Source organism: Athalia rosae, chromosome 5 (genome assembly GCF_917208135.1).
Source record: "Athalia rosae chromosome 5, iyAthRosa1.1, whole genome shotgun sequence".
Lineage (NCBI taxonomy): Eukaryota > Metazoa > Arthropoda > Insecta > Hymenoptera > Athaliidae > Athalia > Athalia rosae.
The window spans coordinates 15,817,449-15,840,852 of NC_064030.1; the positions used below are offsets into that span (position 1 = coordinate 15,817,449).

At 38.3% G+C, this 23,404-nt stretch overlaps 2 protein-coding genes across 9 annotated transcripts; one reads left to right on the forward strand and one right to left on the reverse strand.

The window, feature by feature from the left end:
- Nucleotides 1-696: 696 nt before the first annotated feature.
- On the reverse strand, nt 697-17,442 carry LOC105684028 (single-stranded DNA-binding protein 3). 6 transcript variants are annotated; one of them, XM_012397117.3, is made up of 14 exons: nt 16,328-17,368; nt 15,571-15,643; nt 15,373-15,434; nt 15,172-15,256; nt 14,916-14,957; nt 14,664-14,750; nt 13,002-13,109; nt 11,916-11,990; nt 11,777-11,825; nt 11,116-11,145; nt 9,453-9,664; nt 9,202-9,372; nt 8,691-8,891; nt 697-2,117 (listed from the first exon to the last, which is right to left on the reverse strand). In XM_012397117.3, the coding sequence occupies exons 1-14, from the start codon at nt 16,381-16,383 to the stop codon at nt 2,013-2,015; spliced, it is 1,356 nt and encodes a 451-aa protein (XP_012252540.1). In that variant the 5' UTR covers nt 16,384-17,368; the 3' UTR covers nt 697-2,012. The 6 variants fall into 6 exon arrangements, with proteins under 6 accessions (XP_012252540.1, XP_048511869.1, XP_012252543.1 ...); XM_048655910.1 differs by having other exon boundaries at nt 2,092-2,591; nt 16,328-17,397; XM_048655912.1 differs by lacking the exon at nt 9,202-9,372 and having other exon boundaries at nt 16,328-17,442.
- Nucleotides 17,443-18,457: 1,015 nt separating this feature from the next.
- LOC105683954 (ubiquitin-like-conjugating enzyme ATG10) lies at nt 18,458-23,318 on the forward strand. 3 transcript variants are annotated; one of them, XM_048655916.1, is made up of 5 exons: nt 18,458-19,192; nt 19,343-19,748; nt 19,844-20,084; nt 21,328-21,490; nt 21,575-23,318. In XM_048655916.1, exons 2-5 carry the CDS (start codon nt 19,641-19,643, stop codon nt 21,678-21,680), a joined length of 618 nt encoding a protein of 205 aa, XP_048511873.1. In that variant the 5' UTR covers nt 18,458-19,192; nt 19,343-19,640; the 3' UTR covers nt 21,681-23,318. The 3 variants fall into 3 exon arrangements, with proteins under 3 accessions (XP_048511873.1, XP_012252381.2, XP_048511872.1); XM_012396958.3 differs by having other exon boundaries at nt 18,466-19,192; nt 21,319-21,490; XM_048655915.1 differs by lacking the exon at nt 18,458-19,192 and having other exon boundaries at nt 19,199-19,748; nt 21,319-21,490.
- Nucleotides 23,319-23,404: the final 86 nt, after the last annotated feature.

The window sequence follows — 23,404 nt, forward strand, 5'->3', positions numbered from 1 at the left end:
TTATTATTATTATTCATTTATTATTATTTAAATTTAATCTACCGACACTATATTTATATAGAATACCTACATTATGTCAATAATTATGCGTGGATTCAAAGGATGTGTCTGTGTGTCTGTGTGTGTGTGTGTGTGTGTATGTGGTGTATCGTTCTTGTGTATATATAATATATATGTAGTTTTTCATATTTTCAAATTTCTCGTGAACGTGTGTGTGAAATGCGTACGTGTGAATTTCTTTTTCATTCTTCCTTCCGTTCAATGTGTGTGTGAGTGTGTTTTAATTTCGGGATATCATTAGCCGGTATAAAAACTGCAGTTTATGATGATTGTTTATGTAATAACTTTGTACCACCCATCACAATGATATAGTATACGCGTTTTTGTAATCATTTCTTCATTTATTCAATTGAATTTGTTTCTTTCTTTCTCTTCCCTTTTCCTATTGCGGCTGGTAATTGATCTAGTATATAAATTTACAGATATAGTTAATCAACTATCAGCCTGCATATCAATCATATATATATAAATATATATAATATATATTTATATATGAAATTTCGTTTCCGTCACTTCCATTTTTTCTAAAACGATATTTAAAAAAAAAAAAAGAAGAAAAAAGTTCATCCCACGTTTTCGTTCTAATTTCTTTTCTCGTTCAACTTTCAACTTCAACATATTTTTTTTTTTCTCTAACTGTATCGAATAAATAATATACATATATGGTTTTTCATTTTTTATATATATATATTTGTAGAAAAAAGGTATTTTTTTTTTTTGTTTGTTTCGTATGTTTCTTATCCCCGCCAAAATCACGTACGAAATTACGTACATATTTTCCGCGTATGATCCGTATCGATTTATATATATATATACACATATATAAACGTGATATATAGAATTACATATACATTCATTGGTTCGATTGATAGTTTAGGAGATCGAAAAAAAGAAAAAGTAAATCGATGTCGAATAATCGAGGATTTAGAAAAGTAGGATTCAGAAGAAAAATAATTAAATTAAATAGAATCGAGATGACGAAAAAAAAAAAGAAAAAATTGAGACGAATTATATTTATCTATTGTATATATCATCATCATCATCAATAATCATCACATGAGATATTTATATAGATATATATATATATATATGTATGTATGCATATATATATATATAAACATAAATAAACGTACAATCGATCTGATCTGCATTTCATATAATTATTAATCAAATTCACTGTTGTATGTATTTATAATATTTATGTATAATATGTATACGTAGATAATATACGTTGCGTACCGGACATATTTCGACGATTAAAACATTATAACCGAGGTATTACATGATAATGCGGTAGAAAAAGTGTTTCCTAATAATCTTTCTTTTCTTTTGTTTCCAACTTCATTCATTTTATTTATTCTCTTTGTTACCATTATTAATATTATCATTATCATTATTATTACTATTATTATTAATATTATTATTGTTGTTGTTGGTTTCTTTCGTTTTTTGTTTTGTATTTCTAGTGTGTAAATGTGTATTACATAGGTATATATATTTATATATATATATTCTTTTTCTCTTTTTATATTCTTCTATATGTAGTTGTTACACATAATGGTTTCTCTTCAGTGTGTGTGTGTGTGTCTGTGTGTACGTGTGTGATATTTATTTTCTTCATTTTTTTAGTCTCTTTTCTTTTTTTTACAATGAGAGATATTTCAAAGGAATGGTTTGTGCATGCTTAGCTTTTCACCGCAGCAATTTTTCTGACAATTTTCGTTCCATTTTTTTGTTGTTTTTTCTTGTTTATAGTCGACTGACAGTGTCGAGAGGAAGAGGGGTGGTAAAGTCGAGGAATTTTGTCGTGGGAAAGGAAAGAAAAAGGGAAAAATCGGGATCTGTGGGGATGCTAGAACGTAGTAAGGTTATCTAGTGTTCTTGTAGATCTGTTGTTTTGTTTCTTGTATTCTTTTTGTTTGTTTTCGTAAAGGTCTTATTTAATTTATTGTTTATTGCATGAAATAATCTGGGTGATCTGAATCCTTTTCAAACCTCTTCGCTTCCTCCTGCATGCTCTCCTTGATTTTGAGGATGGCCGCCGACTCGGTCTGATCCTGCGAACCAACCAACACCAGCCTTGTTACACGTAAGGTCAGGCAAGCCCGCGAGTCCGGGCACCTTACCAAATATGCGCAGCATTTCACCAAGGACATACGAATACCTCGTCAGATTTCGGTAGAAATAAAACAGTGGAAAAAAAAAAAAAAAAAAACTCCAGATTTCCCAAAACGGGAAGGAAAGTCCAAAAAAATCAGATTATCAGAAAACAAAGAACTCAATCGTGATGAACTGAATTCCTGTTTCATTTTGTTTGAGAAAAAAAAACGAGAACAATAGTCTGAACTGACGCGAGATAACGAAAATCATTGAATTCAATAACTGATCAGAAATGAAATGTTCAAGAGGTGAATTTTTCGTTAAACTTTTTTTTCATTTTCTTTGACTTTTTTTCATCTATTATGCGTCAAATCTTGGTGATAATGCTGGCTGGCATACGCGTAGCGTAGTGTGGTGGTGCGTTGGTGGGGCTAGGGGTTGGGTCACGAAACAAGGTGGATAGAAAAATACGTAGATAGTAACAATAAAGACGATAAAAAACGAAGAAAAAAAAAAATTGAAAAAAAAAAATTAATTATCAGAAGAAGAGAAATCAACGAATCGTTAACAGTACGATAAAATAATTAATCGGGACTTGTGTACGGGACGATTCTAGGGTGCTCTGACCCACAACACATGGACGTTACTCTGACAAGATTTTGTTTTTCTTTTCTTTGCTATTGTTTTTGCAAAATTAGGCTTATAATTTGTCACTATTATTGTTTTTTTTTTGTATAATTTTCATATATATTCACATATATGTATATACATGAATATATATGTTTGCAACAATAACAGCAACAACAACACCTATCCCCCCACACGCACACCTCGCTAATCGATAATCATTTTGTACAATAAATTTCTTTTTTTTTCACGTTATTAATTTCATTGATCGTTATATATTTTTCTACTGTTCTTTTTCCATTTATTTTTTTCTCTTGATGTTGTTTTTACTGTTTCTATTTCATTTTACCTCATCTCATTTAATCTGCACGTGTATGTATATACATTTTTCTTTTTTTTTCATCAAACGCAAAAATCATTTTCATCACTTCTTTCACACGCATCCATGTGCTACAGGTCAGTACAGGCTAGTACTATATAGCTACCATTATATATTTACAAATCAAATAGATATGTACATATATCTATAGGCCATTTACGGATATAAAAATATATGTATATTATTCATAATTTCACAGTGTAATATATACCTTTTTTTTTCTTTCATTTTTTGTTTCAAATTTGCAGATTCGAATTGAAAAAAAAGTATGTCGAGTGTTTCTCGCGTCACCGGATGAAAGGAGAAAAAAAAATTGAAAAAAAAAAAAAAGGAATTGAAAATGAAAATGAAAACGAGAATAGAAATGAAAATTTATCACGGCGTAGAATAAATCCCTGCGGAATGATTTGAAAAACAAAAAATCAAAAAAAAAAAAAAAACGATAGATATATATATACCAGCAGCCAGCACCCTGCGGGTTATACAAATAAAAAACAAAACGCAATATTCTCAGTGTAACATGATTACATTTATTGTCTCGATCTCCCTGGCACACAGGCATAATAATTAATCATTATGTCGTCGGGCGCATATAAGCTTACAACGTGGGAGTATTTAGAGAGTACCATTTAACAAGAGAAAAAGAAAAAAAAAAAAAAAGAAAAAAAAAAATAATAACGATAATTTGTCAATGAAAAATGAATGTAAAACTAAAACCATACCAAGATACGTTTACATAACGATATGCACCGAGAGAAACAAAGAAAAGAAAATTCAAAAAAGAGCGACTTGCTGATCCTGAGAAAAAAATGACAAAATCGTTTCTTTCATTCGTCTAGAATCAAGTACCGAAAAACTCGGAGCTAAGTGAGATGTATACGTATGAATTCATATCCTTGACGGGGAGAAAAATGATTGAGTTGAAGAAGAAAAATTACCCCCGCAGAGAATTTTCTTTTTCCTTTTTTTTTTTTCTATCGAAAGTGGATCGTCTCATTGTAAAGTAAACGTACCTTTCGTCTATGTGTCTTAAATTTTCTTTCTTTCTTTCTTTCTCTTTTCTTTCTGTTCGAATGTTTTTTTTTTTCTCATTTTCCTTCGACTCAGTTCGATTTGATTATGATAAAATAATAATCATTTTATCGTATCCTCGGATTCGAGAATTATTCATTGATTTTTTTTTATTTTATTTTTTTTTTCCTTTTTTGTCCCCGTTATCAGGTATTTTCAAGTATATCTATTTTTAAGTAAACGTAACTACTAAATAGCAGCACAGCATAGTCTGGTACTGACCTATAACCAACGGCAAATGGATAAATTTTGCATACAAAAAAAAAAAATATACATCCGCAATTATCACTCGTGATTCCGGGATTCCTTTCTTCATTATTATCATTATTATTATCTTACTTATAATTATTAATAATAACGAGTTGATTTCTTCTCATCTCATTCCCCTCAAAAATTATTACCACATCATATCGGCATCATTTTTCATATCTCTCCATTCAATTAACCAAAAAAAAATCGCGTACAGTCTGTTGATTTTTATCACTATCATTACTATTTTCTCTATTTCTTTCTCTTTCGTCTTCTCGTATCGTTCCACACACTCTGCTCGTATGCACGTGAGATGTCATCGTTAATTAGTTTTTTTTCTTTTTCTTTTTTTTTTTTTTTTCTTTTGTTCTAGCATTACCAATTATCGTACCACGTAAAACATCACCTTTTTCCTTATATCCATATAAAAATAGTAACATTTATACATTTATGATATTAATATCTCTAGATCTCCCAAGCAGTGTCATTATAATTATCATCATAATCATCGTCACCGTCATCATTATCGTCATCATCATTATCATTAATATTATCACTATTATCATTGTTTCTTTCATTTTAATTATCCTCTCTCGATCTCATTCAATTTTTATATTTTCACTCTAGAAGTCTTGCTTATCGAAGAAGTATCGTATGCATAACGATCGTACGTTGTGTAATCTTAATACGTCGAATGAAAATTATCCGCGTCCCATTTTATGCTTGCACACATATCTTTCCAAATTTCAAATACATAATATACGAGCATTTTATGAAGTAATGGTTCTCGGCAAAAAAAAAAGAAAGAAAACGAATAATTGAACGAATGGATCAATCAATTCTCGATCATTCAATGGACCTTTCGATTTTTCGCTCGGAATAAAAGAGAAAAAATTAATGGTTACGATCGATAGGACTATCATTGTTGTGTTATTATATAATGTTAAATATTATTATTGTTATTATTATTATTACTATTATTATCATTATTCGAATAGTACTTTTCTAATTCATTATCGTACATCATATTCAAATTAATTATCATAGTACAATAAATGATTATTATTTACACATAACGTGAACATATGGGTAATAATAGTAATAATTATAATAATATTTAGTAAAAACGACATTAAAAACATCAACAACAACAACAATAACAGGAATAACAATATCAATAATAATGATAGTAACAATATAATGTTGCTGTAACATATCATCATTAGTTTTATATTTTATTAATTGGACTTAGAGAATAGTTTGCCAATATGTGTATACATATATATAATATATACATATATATACGTACAATTGCGAGATGACGACAATTTTAAGAATGGAAATGCAAAAGAAGAGGAAGAAGAGAAAAAAAAATAGTATTCTCGAATGACGAAAAAAAAAATTTTAAGAAAAAAAAAAGCCGAAGAAACCGTACAAGTGTTTAAATATATATATACTATGTAAAGATACGCATATTATATATGTACAAAAAATTACATCGAATTGAGCAATTTCAACAAAGCCGAACAATGATTATAACTATTATTATCATTATTATCATCCAGCCAGGTTATATTCAATTTTGGCTGATATCGAATTTCATAGATTTTTGCAATGATTTTTCAGTTATCTTCAAATTCAGTTCCGCAGTTAATTCACACTGATTTCGATATTGCAGGCATACTATGCACATAGCGCTAGACATGTAAGGCAAATCATTATAGAATTCATCGAGCAAGTGCAGATTATTGGTTTGTTTTTTTCGTTTTCACTCTTTTCCGTTCATGTCAACGTGAGCAATCAAATGGAGGGATTCGTTATGAGTTTAGTGTTAAACATTTGAAAAAAGTTTCGATGATAATCATCGATGTATAAAATATATATATATTATTCGTTACCGCGCGGTATTTACGACTACAAAGTATCCGTCAGTCATGCAATGGAGATAAACGGTGAAAGACCAAAGTAAAAAATAAAATGGAAAACGTATTAAAAAAAAAAAAAGAAAGAATAGTGATAATAATGAAGAATGAAACTAATCGAAATCACATATGTATATCATGTATAAGTTAAGAAATTATAATACGAGTGTAAATTAAAGTATATAAACGAAGTATTAAACATATGTATAGGTATAGTAGACAGTGTAAAATGCATTGTATATATAACAACCTTTCGTTAAAATAACTTATATCGGGGGCACCGTCTTCCTTAAAAACTAGAATCGTCAAATAAATATTAATGAAAATTATCAATAAGAATAATAATAGTAATCATAGTAACAATAACAATAATAATAATAATCACCCTATTAATATCATTACCTAAGAATCATCTCGATTATGTCTAATAAATCGAATTCGGTCTGCGAACCGTTGTTGCTGTTCTTTTTTCTCAATTGATTTTTTTTTATCATCGTATTAAATATAGTACCATTAGAAAAAAGTAACCGAATAAAAATAGGACAGACTAAAACGACAGAAATTATGAATAATGAAAGAAAATCTCTTCCGAGATATCAAATGAAAAAAAAAAAAAAAAAAAATAGAAAAAGACTTTCAATATTTCGTATCGTAATAGGTACTTAGCAACCTTCGTGAGTATTTTAGCAAAAAGCATATTATACATAGTTTTTTGTATGGCGGGACAGCAGCTGATTAATTATCATAATGATTTCTGATAATTTTCGTAAATTTTTCGTTCTCTTCTTTTCTAAATCCTAACTATAAAAGCTAATTAATAAATAGCTAAACGATTGACAACGAAATATTATGTCGACGGAGTATATACGACCATTTCATATTTGATCATTTGTTTTTTTTTCAATAACTTTGAAGTACGAATTGTGAAAATCAATCGTTCAATATTTGATGTGAATTGATTAAATGAATCTAGAAAGTTATTCATGGTATTTATGGTCGACTAAAAGAAAAAATATTCAATACAAAGTAATAGAAAGAAAATGAAAATGAAAATTGAGAATTTCAGACGGGGATTTGAAAATATGAGAGTTTTTATGTACATAAACTCCGTGGAACTGAGCTGTTGTCAAAAATTATGTGAATATTATAATATTTATACGAAATTAAGTAACCCAACCAGACATTTACTATGTAATTTACTTAATAATTAAAATCATTACTCTACTTATTCTTTTAAATATTTATTGTATAACTATAATAGATATTATTATTATTATCTACGGGCAAGCATTGATTTGTAGTGTTCATTTTTTCCGTATACCTTGACTAATTATTATTAGTATTATTTTCCTTTCCTAGTTTTCGTTTCCGTTTCGTCTTATTTCTATTTATTTTATTTTACTTTAGCTCATTTCAATTCTTTTTTTTTTCCTTCTGTTCGTTCAAGGTAGCACCTTCTCAATTAATTGAGTACAGGACACGACATATTTTTATTCGTTCAACTATGTAAAGGCATTCTTCCATGTACAGTATGTACATACTTGTCCCATGTGCAGATGCGACAAGCGCCAATGTGTAACTTTGTATCCTAATCACGTTCGTTGATAATTTTTTTTTTTTTTTATTCTCTTTTTCTCGCTCTCTCTCTGACTTTCATACTGCCTTTCTCACTTTCTTTTTCTCCACCTCTCGCTCTCTCCCTATTTTTTCTTATTTTAGAATAAAACTTTCTTTCGCTTATATCTCGTCGATATTCTTAATTACTCACGACGATGCGACGCACGTATAACGGATCGTAATTGTACGTGAGAAAATTCATCGTTACTCTGTTTTCTAATTCTATATTCTGTTTTTCTTTTCTTTTTTTTTTTTTTCTTTCTCGTTTATTGGTTTATCGAATTGATGGGAGATCGGTTGTTGAATTGACGGATATGGACGTATATGTAAAAAATACGCAATTTCCGATTCCGCTGACTGTATTACGAACATAATTTTTCTGATTCGATTAATCTTTCGAAGAATGGAATTATTCGAACGCAAAGTCATGGGGTGATTTTTGCCTGTAAGTTTTGTCGAATTTCGGAACGCGAAACTCTTTCTCAGTTCACGTTGTTTCTTCGATCGTCCGATGAAATTGGATTTTGTAAATTGTTAACAAATTTTTGAAATCAACGATCGGAATTTCAACGTTTCGACGTATCGATTAAATATAAGTCCATATATTTGATAGTTACACTAAGCGATCACTACAGAGAGTCGTTAAAGAACCTGCTGATACTCACGTTCTCGCCTGGACCACCAAAACCACCCAGATTGTAATCGCCCATCCCGCTTCCGCTGTCCTCACGAGGTGTTCCGGGGCCGCCATTTGCTGGACTGTTTTTCATACCGTCCATACCGTCACCGTTCAACACCGGGCCCATCGTGTTCGGACCCATAGGTCCCATCGGACCACCTTCGGGGCCTCCGCCCATAGGGAAATCCTGAAACATTGCACAGTTTAGCACGAAAACTTTCTCACATCTTGTCATGACGCGAAATCAGTCGGGGAATGAACTTAACCTAAAATGTTGCACGAAATGGAGGGAGGGAGGGAAGATTGAACGAACTTCACGAACACCAAAAGAAGCATGAGAAAACGAGGAAGTCGTGACGATTTGAAGTCTCTCGAATGTCATCGATCTACGAATCGGTTTCGCCGAATGATTTGAGTCGGGAGACCCGACAGGATCACGAATGGGTGCCATTTTGTTTCGACTTTTGAAAAGAGGGACAAAATGGAGTTCAACTCACGCCGGGCATGTTTCCTCCAGGTACTGGTTTCATCATAGTGTACATATTTTCACCGCCACTGTTACTGCTATCTTGAGGACTTGGCATGATAGGTGTACCAGGTCCTGGAGGACCCGTTGATCCCGGAGGACCGCCGTAATTACCGGGGGAGGATGACGAGTAGTTCATTGGCTGTCGAAGGAAGAAGATTGTTCGGATGATACGATTTTTTCGAGCGATGAATAATTGTTTTCAAATTTTTTTCTCATTACCGCTGAGGTGTTCGGCTGCCATTGTGGCCTGCCACCGGGACCGGCCATGCTCATTGGTGGCATTCCGGGACCGCCAGGGCCCCCTGGTCCCAAACTACTGTTTGGTGGTGGTCCTCGCATACCGGGACCGTAACTTCCCGGTCCCATTGGTCCCATTCCTGGTCCGCGAGGTGGATTCATCCGAGGATTCATTGGGTTCATTCCTGGAGGTCCTGGGTAGAAAGTAAAGAGTCATTTATAACGGGTTCATCGAAGGAACGTTCACGATTAGCTATCGGATATCTAGGTTCTAAATAGTATTCGGGACAAAAAATCATTCCTATTTTATAATTATTTATTCATATTATCTTTCTCTCTTGTTGTGAACGGGTGATTCTTATTACTCAAAGTATTTTATGATTAACAAAAGATCGAGTAGCATGCTAAACCAGCAACAGCGATCTAACTTACGAATAACAACAGGTAACCCATAAGTACCAAGAAAAGGAACGAAGAGTTGAAAAAACAAATCAACAAAACAGATAAAAAGTAATCTCGAAAGCTTGAGCAAGTAATTTTTTTTCAATGCTTTTGGAAGACCCGAATAGTCCTTCTGAAGAGTGATACCTTGATCTGGTAGTTTTCGTTTTTGAGCGAGCAAAATTTTCGTTGGTACTATACATCACATTCATTCCATACAGTTGATGAGTGAATACATGGAGAAATAATAACCAAAAACGAAACGAGGAGTACGAAAGACGAGAAGAAAAAGAACGGAGATACGAAAATGGATCGATGAAGAAAAAAATCAAAGACAAAGTAATGCTGTTCAAAAGCTTTGGAACACGTGTTTCTTTTTCTCCACTAATTTTCTAGCAAAAGCGACGAATTTACGGCTTAGTAGTTTCAAGAATTCATAATGAAATGTGTTAAGTTTGTTAGTGATTCGTATTTCCCGCAGTTAAGTATCACGTGATACGATGAACGACGCTGATTCGTGACAATCTCAGCCAATGGCGATGATCTTTACGTCAACTTCAACGATAAATCAAATACCGGTGGGTTAAAATTTTCAAAATTGATATCGTTCGTCGTTTCGAGGTGTTTGCTGTTATTCTTGATGAATCATATTACGTGAAAGCTCCATGAAAGAAATAATGCTAAGGATATTAAACATTAATTCAAAGGTCCTACATGCTGGAGATGAGAATGCCGAAGGCAGAAGCAATGGGGATTTTGTTTTCTTTTTTTCTTAGATTCTGTTCAATACTTCTGATTATTTAGGCAAGTGAAAGAGTTTTCAATGATGATAACCGTGACTCAAAAAATATTTGAGACTCGAATCGCGTGACACTTGTTTTCCATTTACAGCTTATGATTGAAAGAAAACAAAATTAAAAGAAAACCAAACGAACGGATCGGAAAAAAAAAAAGAAATCGAAATGATTTTGTCGGTTCAGTTACGGTAAAATCCTCATTGCGGTAAAAACAAAGCTGTGCGATTGTCTGTTGCGATTTGTATCGACTTATGTAGGATAAGAATATACATATATATTTGAAATGAAATATAATATATGTATTTGTATCGTATATATGTAACAAAAATAATTAGTAAGGGAGAATAGAAATAATGCTTGACATAGGTCATGTGAGTTGTGATTTTGTCGCTGGCTTTGCTTCCTACCTTGCCACCCTACAAACTCTCCAGCTTCGCCTGAGGAACACAAGAGCACACATTAGTATGGCAGGTAGGTAAAAGGTAAGTTTTGATGGTGATAAAACCTAATGACAAGCACGGCGGCGCAGCCAATAGGTCAGTATAATTACCAATAATGCAATATCTACAATGAAAATGTTCTAGACTAAAATATAACGTATGTCCATGTTCAATTTTCACCAAATATAATTAATTCATCCGAAGCGCTCAAAAGAAAAGATTATAGAAATGAAAAAGCCGCCACGCCACAGTCCGTATGATTAGGCGATTCAAAAACCAATCCACTCCACGCCACAGCGATGCAATTTATTCAATATCTATTCTCATCCGTCTCACCGAACTGATTTTTCTTTTTCTCTTTTCTCTATTAGTTTCTTTTTTCTAACTTGAATCACAAACTATTATCATTTTATTGCTGCGGCTGCTTTTTTCTTTGCACAGGTGAACGTTCTTTTTTTTTCATAGTTGTCTTTCTGGTATCAAGCATGCATATCTATGTCATTCTCGTATGCAAGAAAAAAAAACGAAAAAAAAAAAGAGAAGAATTTCAGTAGCTCACAAAAACTTTTTTCGTTTTTCTTTTCTTTCTAGTTTCTCTCTCAACACTCCGAAGTGAGTTGAAACTCACCTTGTCTTGTCGGATCCATGTTGTTCGGCATCATCGGTTGTCCGGGAGGCTGAACAGTTGAAAACAGAACATAGTAAATTTTGCGACAAACGAATAGTTTCGCGTTACATTGTAATTGAAAATTTATTCGACAACTTACTCCGTTAAAGTCGTTTGCCATTTGCGGCATACGAACGCCAGGCCGTGGTCCAGCAGGATATCTTGGTCCCATGAACTGCAATGCAAGAAACAAAAATTCAGTAAAATCGAGGCAAACGGTCCTCGCGTTATCTAAAACCAAATTTTCAGCAAATGAATCAACGCTACCGAAACCCAAATTTTTTGTGAAGAAGAATAAAGAAAATGGAAATTCAGCAGCAAAATTTATGGAGATCGCAAGAATACTGGAAATTACGTTCCTCTTTTGTCACCGCCAAACGGAACACGGAACTTCAGTTCCAATTTTCTTGGCCTCAAGTTTTTCAATATTCAGATTTTACAGTCCGTTTCAATGCAGAAATAGGTAGCGAGATAGCGAACACAGAAAAGTTAGTATTGAATATACTACAACTTTGTTTATAATTAATTAGTATCGATAATTAGGACATTATTGCACGAACATAATAACGTATACGTTCAGCACACGATCAATTTAGCTGGTTTATATGAGGAGGTGGGTATATCAGTGTGTTGAAAAACGATTATTTGCGTGGGTAGTTTTTGATGATGCGTGGAACATTACAAAATTACAGCCAAGTAGTGCAACGAGTCACTATGTATGTTACGGTACACGTTTACTACGAGATCGGTAGTATTCGTAAAATCATATTTAGCGGTACGTTGATTAGTTCGATGTAGTTTGTCAATCGTTACGGGTTATTCGTCACAACTTTTAGCTGCTTACCTCGACCGCCGATACCCGCGGGACAGCGAATGACCGTTAGAGAGAGATTATAAAACTATCGAACGACGTGCGAAGTTATTCTTTTTCTCAGAGAAAGGGAGAAAACGTGGAGGAGAAAGAGAGTCGAGTAAATCAGACTGTTTGACGAACAACGAAAGCTGAATGTTTCATGACATTTTTTTTTTTCAGTCACTTGCAAAGCGGACAATGAATAATCAAGCACGTCGTTTCAGCATACGTGTATGAAAGAGTGTCTACGATGAAAATGAGGTGCAGAGTGAATGATTGATTGATTGATTAATTGATTGATTGATTGATTGATCGTGGCGAATGAAGGCTTACCTGGGTGGACATCATCTGCGAGTGTGGGGGCGGGGGTGGCTGGGGGTGCTGAGGAGATGGCTGTGATGAGGGGTGTGTGGGCGGAGATGGTCGCATTGTCGAGTTGTTCTGCAACAAGCAACGCAAACAACAGACATATAGCGACATTGCGATTCCAGGCAACAGCTAGACTAAAAGGCACGAGAGATAATTGTATGTAGTATGTAACTATAGGTCAGGTCATGTAACAAGGATATCAATTAAACTATGTGAACAATCATCGGTATCTTTTTCAAAGAACTTTTTCAACTAAACGATCTGCTCTGATGAAATGAATCTTTCGAGAACACGAACATTTTTTCACCATTTACCATTATCTTCATTTCGGTCATGGCTTGTGCGAGAAAATTTTTTCATTTTCGTATCATTTCGCAGACTTTTTGTTGAGATCGAATACCAATACATTAAGATAGATGAGCTAGTGATGACGATACGAAGAAATTCTAATAGGCAGGCTGTATGCTTTTCAGATTTTTTTTTGCTTTTGTTTTTTTTTTCAATGGCAATTCATGGGGGTGATGATTTCAATTCAAACTTTTTTTTGGGTCTACTTCTAAATTCTATATATCTAAATGATTCTCGCCTGCGCTCCGTTCCTCTATGAGCCGCCATATTTTCTAACGCAATAATTATTAACGTTATATTTTATAGATGAGCGTAAAACTAAAAATAAATTTGTGACAAAAACAATATGTTCGTAATATACATATGGTATAAATATATATATGTTACACGAATGCACATACAGATAAGTTAGACACATAGCAGAGGTACAAATAAATACATATATGTATATATATATATATATAAAATATGTATAAATATTAAATACAATTTATACAAGCACAGCATAAGAATATTTATATATGCATTAATCACGTGGATTCTCTTTTTCTATTTTCTTTGGAATTTTTTTTCAAAAATCAGCTACGAATGATTCTCAAATGAATCTATATATATAACGCACGATCTGTAACTTTCGATCTATAAAAATGAAAAAAAATCTAATCCCATTCGTTTCGAATCAAGTGCAGCAACTATTACGAGGGACGTACCTAATTATTTTTAAAAATATGAAAAGTCATGTTCGAATATGATTCAAAAATTTTGGCAACTTCTTTTCCAAAAGTCCATAATTGAAGATAAAGTATAATAAATTTCTAACGATCATGTAGTTTTAGCGACAAAATAAATATATGTTCCCATGAATATATTCAATATATTACAAGTTAACATATACGTTATATACAATGTAATACTATGTATCAACGAATCGTAGATAATTAAAAAAAGAAAAAAAACAGGAATGAAACAAATGATATAGATATCGTGCAAAGTACAGTAGTGTTATGTCATGTCATGTTATGTTGAATAGGAAGTGTGTGAAATGTGTTCTCTTGTTGTTTTTGTAATTTAATTTTTTTTAATTGGTTCTACGGTTACTTCCTGATAATTATTTCTTCTGTTCTCAATTTTACTTTTCGCAAATATTTTCACGCGATATTCCAATTATGTGAAATCAATCGCGTATGAGTAACAAAAATGAAAAAACATTAACATTCGACAGAGGTATGTAGAAAAAAAAAAAAAAGAAGGGTACCAGAAAGAAAAGGAAAAACTTACTTGAAAAAAGCCTGGAGGCATCGGGCCACCGGGCATACCGTCGTTCGGTGGCATCTGCCCAAGCGGAGACGGCGCTGGACCGGCATTCTGCAAGCATCGATTGAGAATTTTCAAATTTTTGTCAATTTTTCGAGCGATTCGAACACTTCCAACCGTGACGTCACGGTGAGAAATTTCGTATCGCTTCTGAAACGATATTCACGAAACTGTGGCACAGACAGAAAAAAACAAAGGAAAAACGAAATTACTTACGTGAGCAATTCCGTTTACACCGTACCCGCTGTTCACAAAGCCCTGCGAACAAAGAAAGGAGAAACAATTGATCATTGAAATCTATAAATAATTCCATCATCCCCCGTCCGATATAGCGTATGGGGTAAATCATCCCCGTACCCGCATCGAAATCAAGGGGTTCCAGTTACTAGACGGAAAATTACACGTGGGGACGACGCGGACGATCGCCACGATTGATTATTTCATAGTTTGTGATATCCAAAATTATACTAACGTAGTCGTGAAAAGCTTTGGCTTCGCTACTGTGTTCGCACGTGTCACGTCTCTCCGGTGCGGCGCAGTACAGATCCCAAAAAACGCTGAAACGTTGGAGAAAAAAATACATCATTCAATAAGGTGGAACCGCTGATCTTACAATTAGACTAATCGAATTCCCATGAACGCGGAAGTTATCATGAACATTCGGGATACTGACCACCACCACGAATGCAAAAATCCCGGAGGTTCGCCGAGTGTGATGTTTTTCTCCCATCGGATCTGAAAGCGGAGAACAGACGTTGTGTAACAACAAATATCGGCTACGCGGAATGAAAACGGACGTCGAACATCGCAAAAGTCACATTGCGATGCACGTGACACGATAGTTGGGCATAATTGACACGGTTAACGTTACCTCCGAAAGGAATGTCTGTGCTGCTTTTTGGGCCCCAACGTGAAGAAGGTACTCGTACACGTAGAGCGCGAGTCTGCAACAAAATACGATATTGGCAATACGGTTCACCGGTGAGCAATGGGAGCTAATGAGATCGATTTGGAATGTCAGATGACGTGCGTAGGTGAGACTTTTTGACTATGGTCAGAAATTGCGATTCGACTGAATTTGATGGCAAAATCATATCCGAGGTGAGTGTAAACAAGCGTTGTGATCCGGCTGTGCTTCGAACATGTTCGGAGTCTCTCGGAAAGAAACATAGGAAGACGAGTGTAACGATATTCCTGAAACATGCTTTTGGAAGAAGCACCTCCGAGAGGATGAAGATGAATGGAGGGGAGAATATTCATCAGCTACAACTTCAGAGCGATATGGAGTACCGCTCGACTATGGAATCGACATTGATGCTCCTACCACTTGTGTGCGTTGGAACGTACACAATATTTTTTACGTGTCTAGAACGTGATCTACGATTACAAGAGAATGTCATTACACAGTGACGAGGAGATCATGAATTAGTGGTCGGAATCGTTGGGCGTACGTGTCCGCGTACGTCGGATGTGATGAAAAATTGATAATAGAAGTGGAGTCGAAAGAGGCGAGAAGAGGGAACTGAAAAAAAAAAACTAGAAAAACAAATGGCGACAGCGAACCGAAACGAATGAATGCCTGTCAGAAAAAAGAAAATGGAGGCACGAGAGATAAAGAAAGTACCTACTTTTCACGGGCTTGACCGTCCGAGGGTACAGTTGAACCTTTACCTTTGGCGTACATGTTTTAATCAACGATTGATCGTTCAATTTTGTTATTTGTTTGTTTTTTTTTTTTTTTAATAAATAGTTAAATAATCGTCGGGTAGGGTCTTATCGCGGTGACAACAGCGATAAAAAAAATCGGTAGGCCGAGGCCCGCTGTGAACGACCTACGATCGAATAAATATATATATGTATATTTATATATATCTTATACGATCTTCAGTCACGGTACACAAGCCGATGTTAATCGACACAGTTTCTTCACATAACGCGCGCGTCAGTCAACACTGGATATTATTTTATATTTGTCCGGTGCTGCATGATCCTCGACGAGCAACGCTCGATTTAATACGGTAGTTGCGCGTCATAATCGAAAATCTTCTAGCCAACTCTTCTTTACTTTAATTTTTTTCCTTCTCTCTTTTCTCTCGATATCGTATTATTCCGGTGGTCGGTTTCCGTTACGATTTACAATAATTATTATACCACTCGATATTATCCGCTGCGATATTTTACACACAATTTATTTTATTCATACGATAATGGCAATACTTTTGTCGTACGTACTAACTACACCGAAAACTGTAACACGTATTGACACACTGCATATTCGAGAGAACATGTACAAAATAATTATGTACTCGTTTGGATTTTCTTTTTTTTCCTCTTCTTTTTTCTCTTCGATATCTCTGTTTTCGAATAACTTATTTATTATCGTATCCTCAATCGTTGTGCCCATCCACTCATTCAAGTGCCGACGTTATTTTTTCGTTTTCCGTTGAAATATCAAAGTTATATTCTCTCACTCCCCGTTATATTATACTACTCTCTGAGGTCCGTCTGTCGCTCTACGGTCTACCATGGATTCTAAAGTTGCTCAGTTCACCCTGTCGCTCGGGATACGTGCGACTCGTAGCCGCGTCATTCGGCACACAAATACAATCGCGCCGAACCAACACACGCGAATATTAAACACGCACACTCTCGTATCAACAACCGACCAACACACCCAGTCGACAATATCGTACACCTCACGAGCAAGCGCAACCAGCTACGCGCACACGACGCAACTTTCACTCAGCCTTACCTGAATCCGAACCAACGAAGGATCAAACTAAAGGCAACTGGAAGCTTCCGTTGACTCGAAATTCGAAGTTCCTTAGCCAGCTCCAATTTTCGAGTTATCGATCCGGAATGAAAAATTATACGCCGAGATTCATTCCGAACACGATCGGAAAAGTTGTTCAGCCAAATTGTAACTGGAAAGCATTTTTTGATGTTCTGAAACGCAAGGAATTTGCGTTTTTCGGATACTACCTTACATCATCATCCCCCTTTTTTTGGTAATCCGAATGAGTTTCGATTTTTGACGACGACGTTGTACATTTTTCTTCGCGCGCGGGGCCGGTAAATTTTTCTCTAAGTGCGGCCCTGCATTTTCTCGAGCAATGGAAATCGGCGTACACTATACAAGGTGGGACACACATACTAGTGGGAATCATTGGTGCGGCGTTCTGTCGACGGAGGGGGTTCGATTCGGTCGGAAATTCACGAACTTTCACGAGCCCGAATCGTCGGTATAAAATAGGGGAAGGACTGTGCGGTACTGCCGTGCCTCCGAGTGTACAGCTTCCCCGTTTTTTCAATTCTTCCGTCGAAATAAAACGAGGATGAATCCGATCTGAAAAACGAAAATCTCGGAACAAGGTATTCCGAAAGGGATATCACATCCTCATCCCGAACGAAAGTAACCGAAGCACTCGTTCTTCGGAGCCGCTGCCATTTTGCCGTGTCAGATGGTCGCCGTTGTTCCTCGTCGATTCCACGAACCGTCAATAAGAATAACGCTCGTCACATCGTGATGTGCCGATAGGTACGCGGAGAAACCCGGCCATTCGATGTAACGGAGAGTAAAAATCGTCGAAATCGGCGCAGTTTTTGGTTTTTTTTGTTTTTTTTTCATAATTCGCGGGTCGACGATTGGCGCTCTCCGCCGATCATACTCGTACGGATTGTGGGTTAGAATTCTAACGGGGGGGGGGGGGGGGGGGGGGGGGGGGGGGGGGAAAAAAGAGGATGCATCCAGATCTCGTTTTATCGATTAGTCAAAAGTCACGATGAGGCTGATATTGACCGAAAGTTTGCGGCACCGTGTCGCTCGTTGCCCGAGATGTAATTATATTTATATCCCGAGGTGGGTCGGCCCCGAAAACCGAACAATCTCCCGAAACCTTTTTCGTCAAATTATCCTCCGTACACGCGTCCTACGCCGAACATCGAGGAGCCAACCTCGACGATCGAACAATCGCAACGTCCCACGAGCCACGAGCAGGAAGCAGGAAAAAAACCAGGAGAAATGAAAAAGCCAAGCGAAAAACGGCCGGCCTCGCTGATGTTTCGTTCCAATTTTCCGCAGATCCACAGACAAAGTAGCTACTACTCAGCTAATGACGCCGGGCCGTTTCAATCCCGGCAAATTTCTGTTGCGAGGAGGCCTCCTCGCCCGTCATTGACGAAGTTTCCTTTGTCTCGAACGCGGAGTAAGAGCACGTGCGTGAAAGTTTCTCGGCGGAACGAAACTCGTGCGAGGCATTCGTACGTTCGTCAAAAGTTCACGGCGGTGGTGACGAGTCTCGTTTCGAGCCTCGGAAATTTACCGCCCCGCACTTATCCGGGGGGGGGGGAGACCGAAAACGACGGGGCATTTGGGTCGCGAGTTTTACCTGACGATACGACGACGAAGTACGCGTCATGTGCTACTTTTTTCAGCAGCCATGTTTTATCGCCATCGACCGTGTTCACTCGATGAAATCGTCGGCTGTAACAAGGTAACTCGTTTCCGCTCTGGACCAATACGTTGTACGCTCGTAATACCTCGGGATCGAAAGTTTTCTTTGTCCTCGTCCGGTCCGCGCGCCGCTCCTATTAAGTTACAAACTCTTTCGATGCCCCTGTTTACATCTCGGATATTTCCATAGCGCACCGCGACGCCAATTGTAATACAATATCTCCGACGGTGACTCTGGCGTCGTCGAAAGCATCCCAGCGAACAACGCCGCAACTGGAAGCGACATCTGACCGGCGGAGTCGGAAAACCGTTCGATCGAGCTTTTTCGGTGCTTCTCGGCGGGTACATCTCGGCTGTGCGGTATTTCACCTCGGACTCGCAATCGGAACCGGCCGCGGGAATTCCGCACCGCGTCCGAAGACAAACTGCGAACAATCGTTTCCGTCTGCTTTCGGAAACGCGATATCAGTCGCGGTGTATACCATGACATGGACGGACTCGGTACGATAACGTGGGAAAAGTTCTTGGAGGACGTCGAAGCCATCGTGACGACTTCCGACAAGATCGGTGATGGATGGGAACTGGTGGGCGACAAGGTAACGGAGACCCCGCGCAACGATAGAATCGAATATCCGATCCACTCGCGCGACGTTTTTCCGAAATGAAAGGGCCGTTTTTCTGCTTTCCACAGTCCGTACCCGGCATGGCGTACATTTCCAGACAGGTGAAAACACACGTCCCGTGCGACTATCCGATCGACGAACCGACAAACAGGGAGGACGTTGATTGGCTCGAAAATCTTGAATCCGGAATGGCGAAGGACCCTTTCGAAGCGGCTTCGAAAGCCGAGAGGCCTCTGATCGTACTTCACCACGTTCTGTGGTCCATTAGCTATAGCGTGCCGGTTTTGTACTTCAACGGATGGAAGTCTGGTGAGAAATGATACCGTTTGACATTTTTTCTTTTTTTCTTTCTTTTTCCCTTCACCCTCCCTCCTAACCACCCGAATCCGTGCGGTCGCGGGCGCGCGACGGTTCCACGGAAGAAGCGTGAGGCCGCGGCTCGCACGAAATGACGAAGAGCTTTGAGCTTCGAGTTCCGCTAACCCAGTCTCGACGTGATCCAGCGGATCTGGGTTAATGTGGAAAGAGTGGATAGAGAGAGAGAGAAAGAGAGTGAGAATATCGCGGGAAAAACTGGCGAGTCGTTCGGTTTGTGCGGGAACCGTTGGATGCGAGTAGTCGTTGTCAGGTAGCGACGCCGCCGCGACCGTCGTGGTTGTAGCCCTCTTAAAAAACAAGCGACGGTAACATTAGCGACAAGCCTTTGTCGGACAATATCTAAGCTCGCGGTGGCGTCTTTTGTTTCTGGCTTTTTACTTTCCCGTCTCTTTTCGAATCGTACCTCTTCTGCCGATCGCCGTTTCTCTCTTAGCCTCGTTCAGAGGAATGAGGAGGAGGAGCGCTAGCTGCCGGATCGAACGAACAATCAACCCACCGACGCCTTCAAATTCCACTCTTCGCGGGGATTAAGGCCGATGTGAGTGGACGACGTCGAGTATTCCATGATTCGCGATGGATTTCGATTTCCGAACGAACTTCGCCACCTACGGCTCCCCCCCCCCCCTTCCCCCCCCCTTCTTCTTCTTCTTCTCACTCCGCGATTCCGACCTGAGGAAGACCCCGTCGAGCTTCCGGTTTATCACACTTTATTTTCAACTCTGCTCGCCCCCCTCCCCCGAATATTCGAAATAACAAAATACTCCGTCACGGCTGAGCGCGTTCATACCGCAGGGATAAGGGAGGAGGGAAAAAAAAAAATCGGAAGGGAGGATTAACTCCAGGTCCCGCGAACGCTCGTTGCAGTCCTGACGCGGCGATTTGAATGAATTTGGAATCAGGTCAGCGCATTTTGTCTGGGGAAAATAAAAATGAAGCTGTACATTTTTCGCGATGCTTTCGAGAGGAGAGGAGTGCTCGAATCGTGTCCTTACTTAATCGCCACAATTGAAAAGATCCAATCCCATTGTACGGAGAAGCGGGTTTTTCGCGAACCGTTTAAAGGAAAATTCTCCCTCAAAGAAATCCTGGCGGCCCGGACGCGGCTCGGCCCGTATTTTTTTTTTCCGTCCTCCCTCGAAAGTTTCATTGTTTTTGATCTGCGCAGATTTTCCAGGCTGCAATCCGATCAGTGTCGAGGTCGCCCAGAAATTAACGAAAAACGACCAGGTTCTGGGATATGCGGAAATGTCCCAGGCTATACATCCCATCGTAGGAACACCCTTTCTCCAACTACACCCCTGCAAGTCGCAGGAACTTTTGCAACATTTTTCGAAAAGGTCAGGCCGCCGCGTTACGAATTCGAATTCATTTTTCGAATCATTCCGTAACGCTTTTGGTAAGAACTTCGCATTTCGTTTCAGCTGCAACAAAGTAGTGAGCTGGCTGAGCGCCGCCGCGCCTGCAGCGTTGCGATATAAACTACACGAGGATTATTACAAACTAACCATTCGAACCGTTCGAGTGTAACGTGTGAAGTAAAGTTGAAAATAAAATTTTTTTTCAACAAAGCGTACCTCGTTTTTATTACTGTGGATATTCAACCTCCGTTGCGAAAAAATATCGCCGAGGTATAGTTTACACCCCTGTGTGTGTGTATATACCAGAAGCCAAGCAGCTATCGAGGTTCTGAATAGAATCGATATTAAAGTGAGTCCGGAGTCGAGATATTCGTGAAAATTATTCGCAATGCGTGTCCGTAGATTCAGCGAATTTCGTCCACCTGAAATTCGACTTTGAGAGAAGATCGAATTTTCTCTCAGGTCGACTGCTGTGCGTTTTTTTTTTCTCTTCTTTTACGAAGTCTCTTTTTTTCAGTTTTTTTTTTTTTTTTTTTTTTTTTACATTCAGCTTTTCCAAAGTCACGAAAGGACGAAAACGCGTCGCGTGTGAGTTTTAACGAGGTGAACGACAGCCGACAATTAATACATTACACCACCTGGCATCCCCGTTGAATGAGGCAAGTCGATCGATGTAGTGGAAAATCGGTGACGGTGGGTTTGGTTGGCTTCTTAGATACCGCGTAGAGTCAATCAGGAGTTCGGTGGAAATGGTGATGAGGACGGAGAGAGAGAGAGAGATTTCGTTGCTATGGTAACCGAGTTTGTTGCGCTGCGACCCTGCCGCCGCGTCTGATAAAAAAGGACGCAAAAGACCGCGCCTCCGTATTCCATCGCCGCACCGTCGACCTCCTCGCATCGCGCGGAGGGGAGAAGCGGAAAAATTGGGAATACGGGCGTGCGGAGAGAAAAAAAAAAAAAAAAAACAAAAAAAACACAGCGGAACAAACGAAAAAAACATCTCGACGGTTCGAAGCGAAAATCGCAAAACGGCGTGTCCGACGTCCCGAAAAGGTGTGGAAAACCCCGAAACGATACGCGCCACGGAATTTCGACCGAATCAAACGCGTCCTCCGTTACACGCATAATGTAAATATATTTATAGCGTCTGCATATATATGCTCAGGTACCCGTGCTGAAATTGAGCAATTGAGAATGATTACAGTAATTGGCACTTGAACATTGCAATTTGCGTTCGAATGGTATGTACGAGTCTAACTGAAACCGGCTGACTCAGAAATGCAGACGACGATCAGCGAACGACCCTCATCCCCCTCCGATGAACGAAAAAAAAACTTTCTGCCCGCCAAAAAAACAAAGACAACGCAAAAGTGTACCATATACGCGCGCACCCACCCATCATCCATCCATGAATTCGTCACGTTTGATACCGACGTCGAATTTGCGATGCGAAGTGCGAGATGATGAAAAAAAAAAAAAAAAAAAATGGCGGGAAATAAAATAATCGGGGTATCGGCGAAGTGGTCGAAGGAGTGATACCCGGCTGCTATGCGGGGGCTGGCGGTCGTCGTCCGTCCGTCCGTCGTACTCACGATCGGTGGCTTCGAGGCCCGCAACGCACACACATCGAACTGCCCGCGCGGCGCGCACAACCCAACGGCATCACCTCGTCTCTTGGTAGTCGCGGACTCCTGTCCCACGATCAGTGTTCCTCGTCGCGTGGGACACCAGAGTTGCGCCACAAGTGGTGGAGGCAGGTTCCCGCCAGGTGTTCCTCACGTACGAAAGACGCTCCGTTTCGAAGTAACTCGTAAAAAAAAAAACAAACGGATTCGAGATCCCTCGGCTGACTTTGCGACTTTGTGCTACGCCGTTTTTCCCGATCGCCCAAGG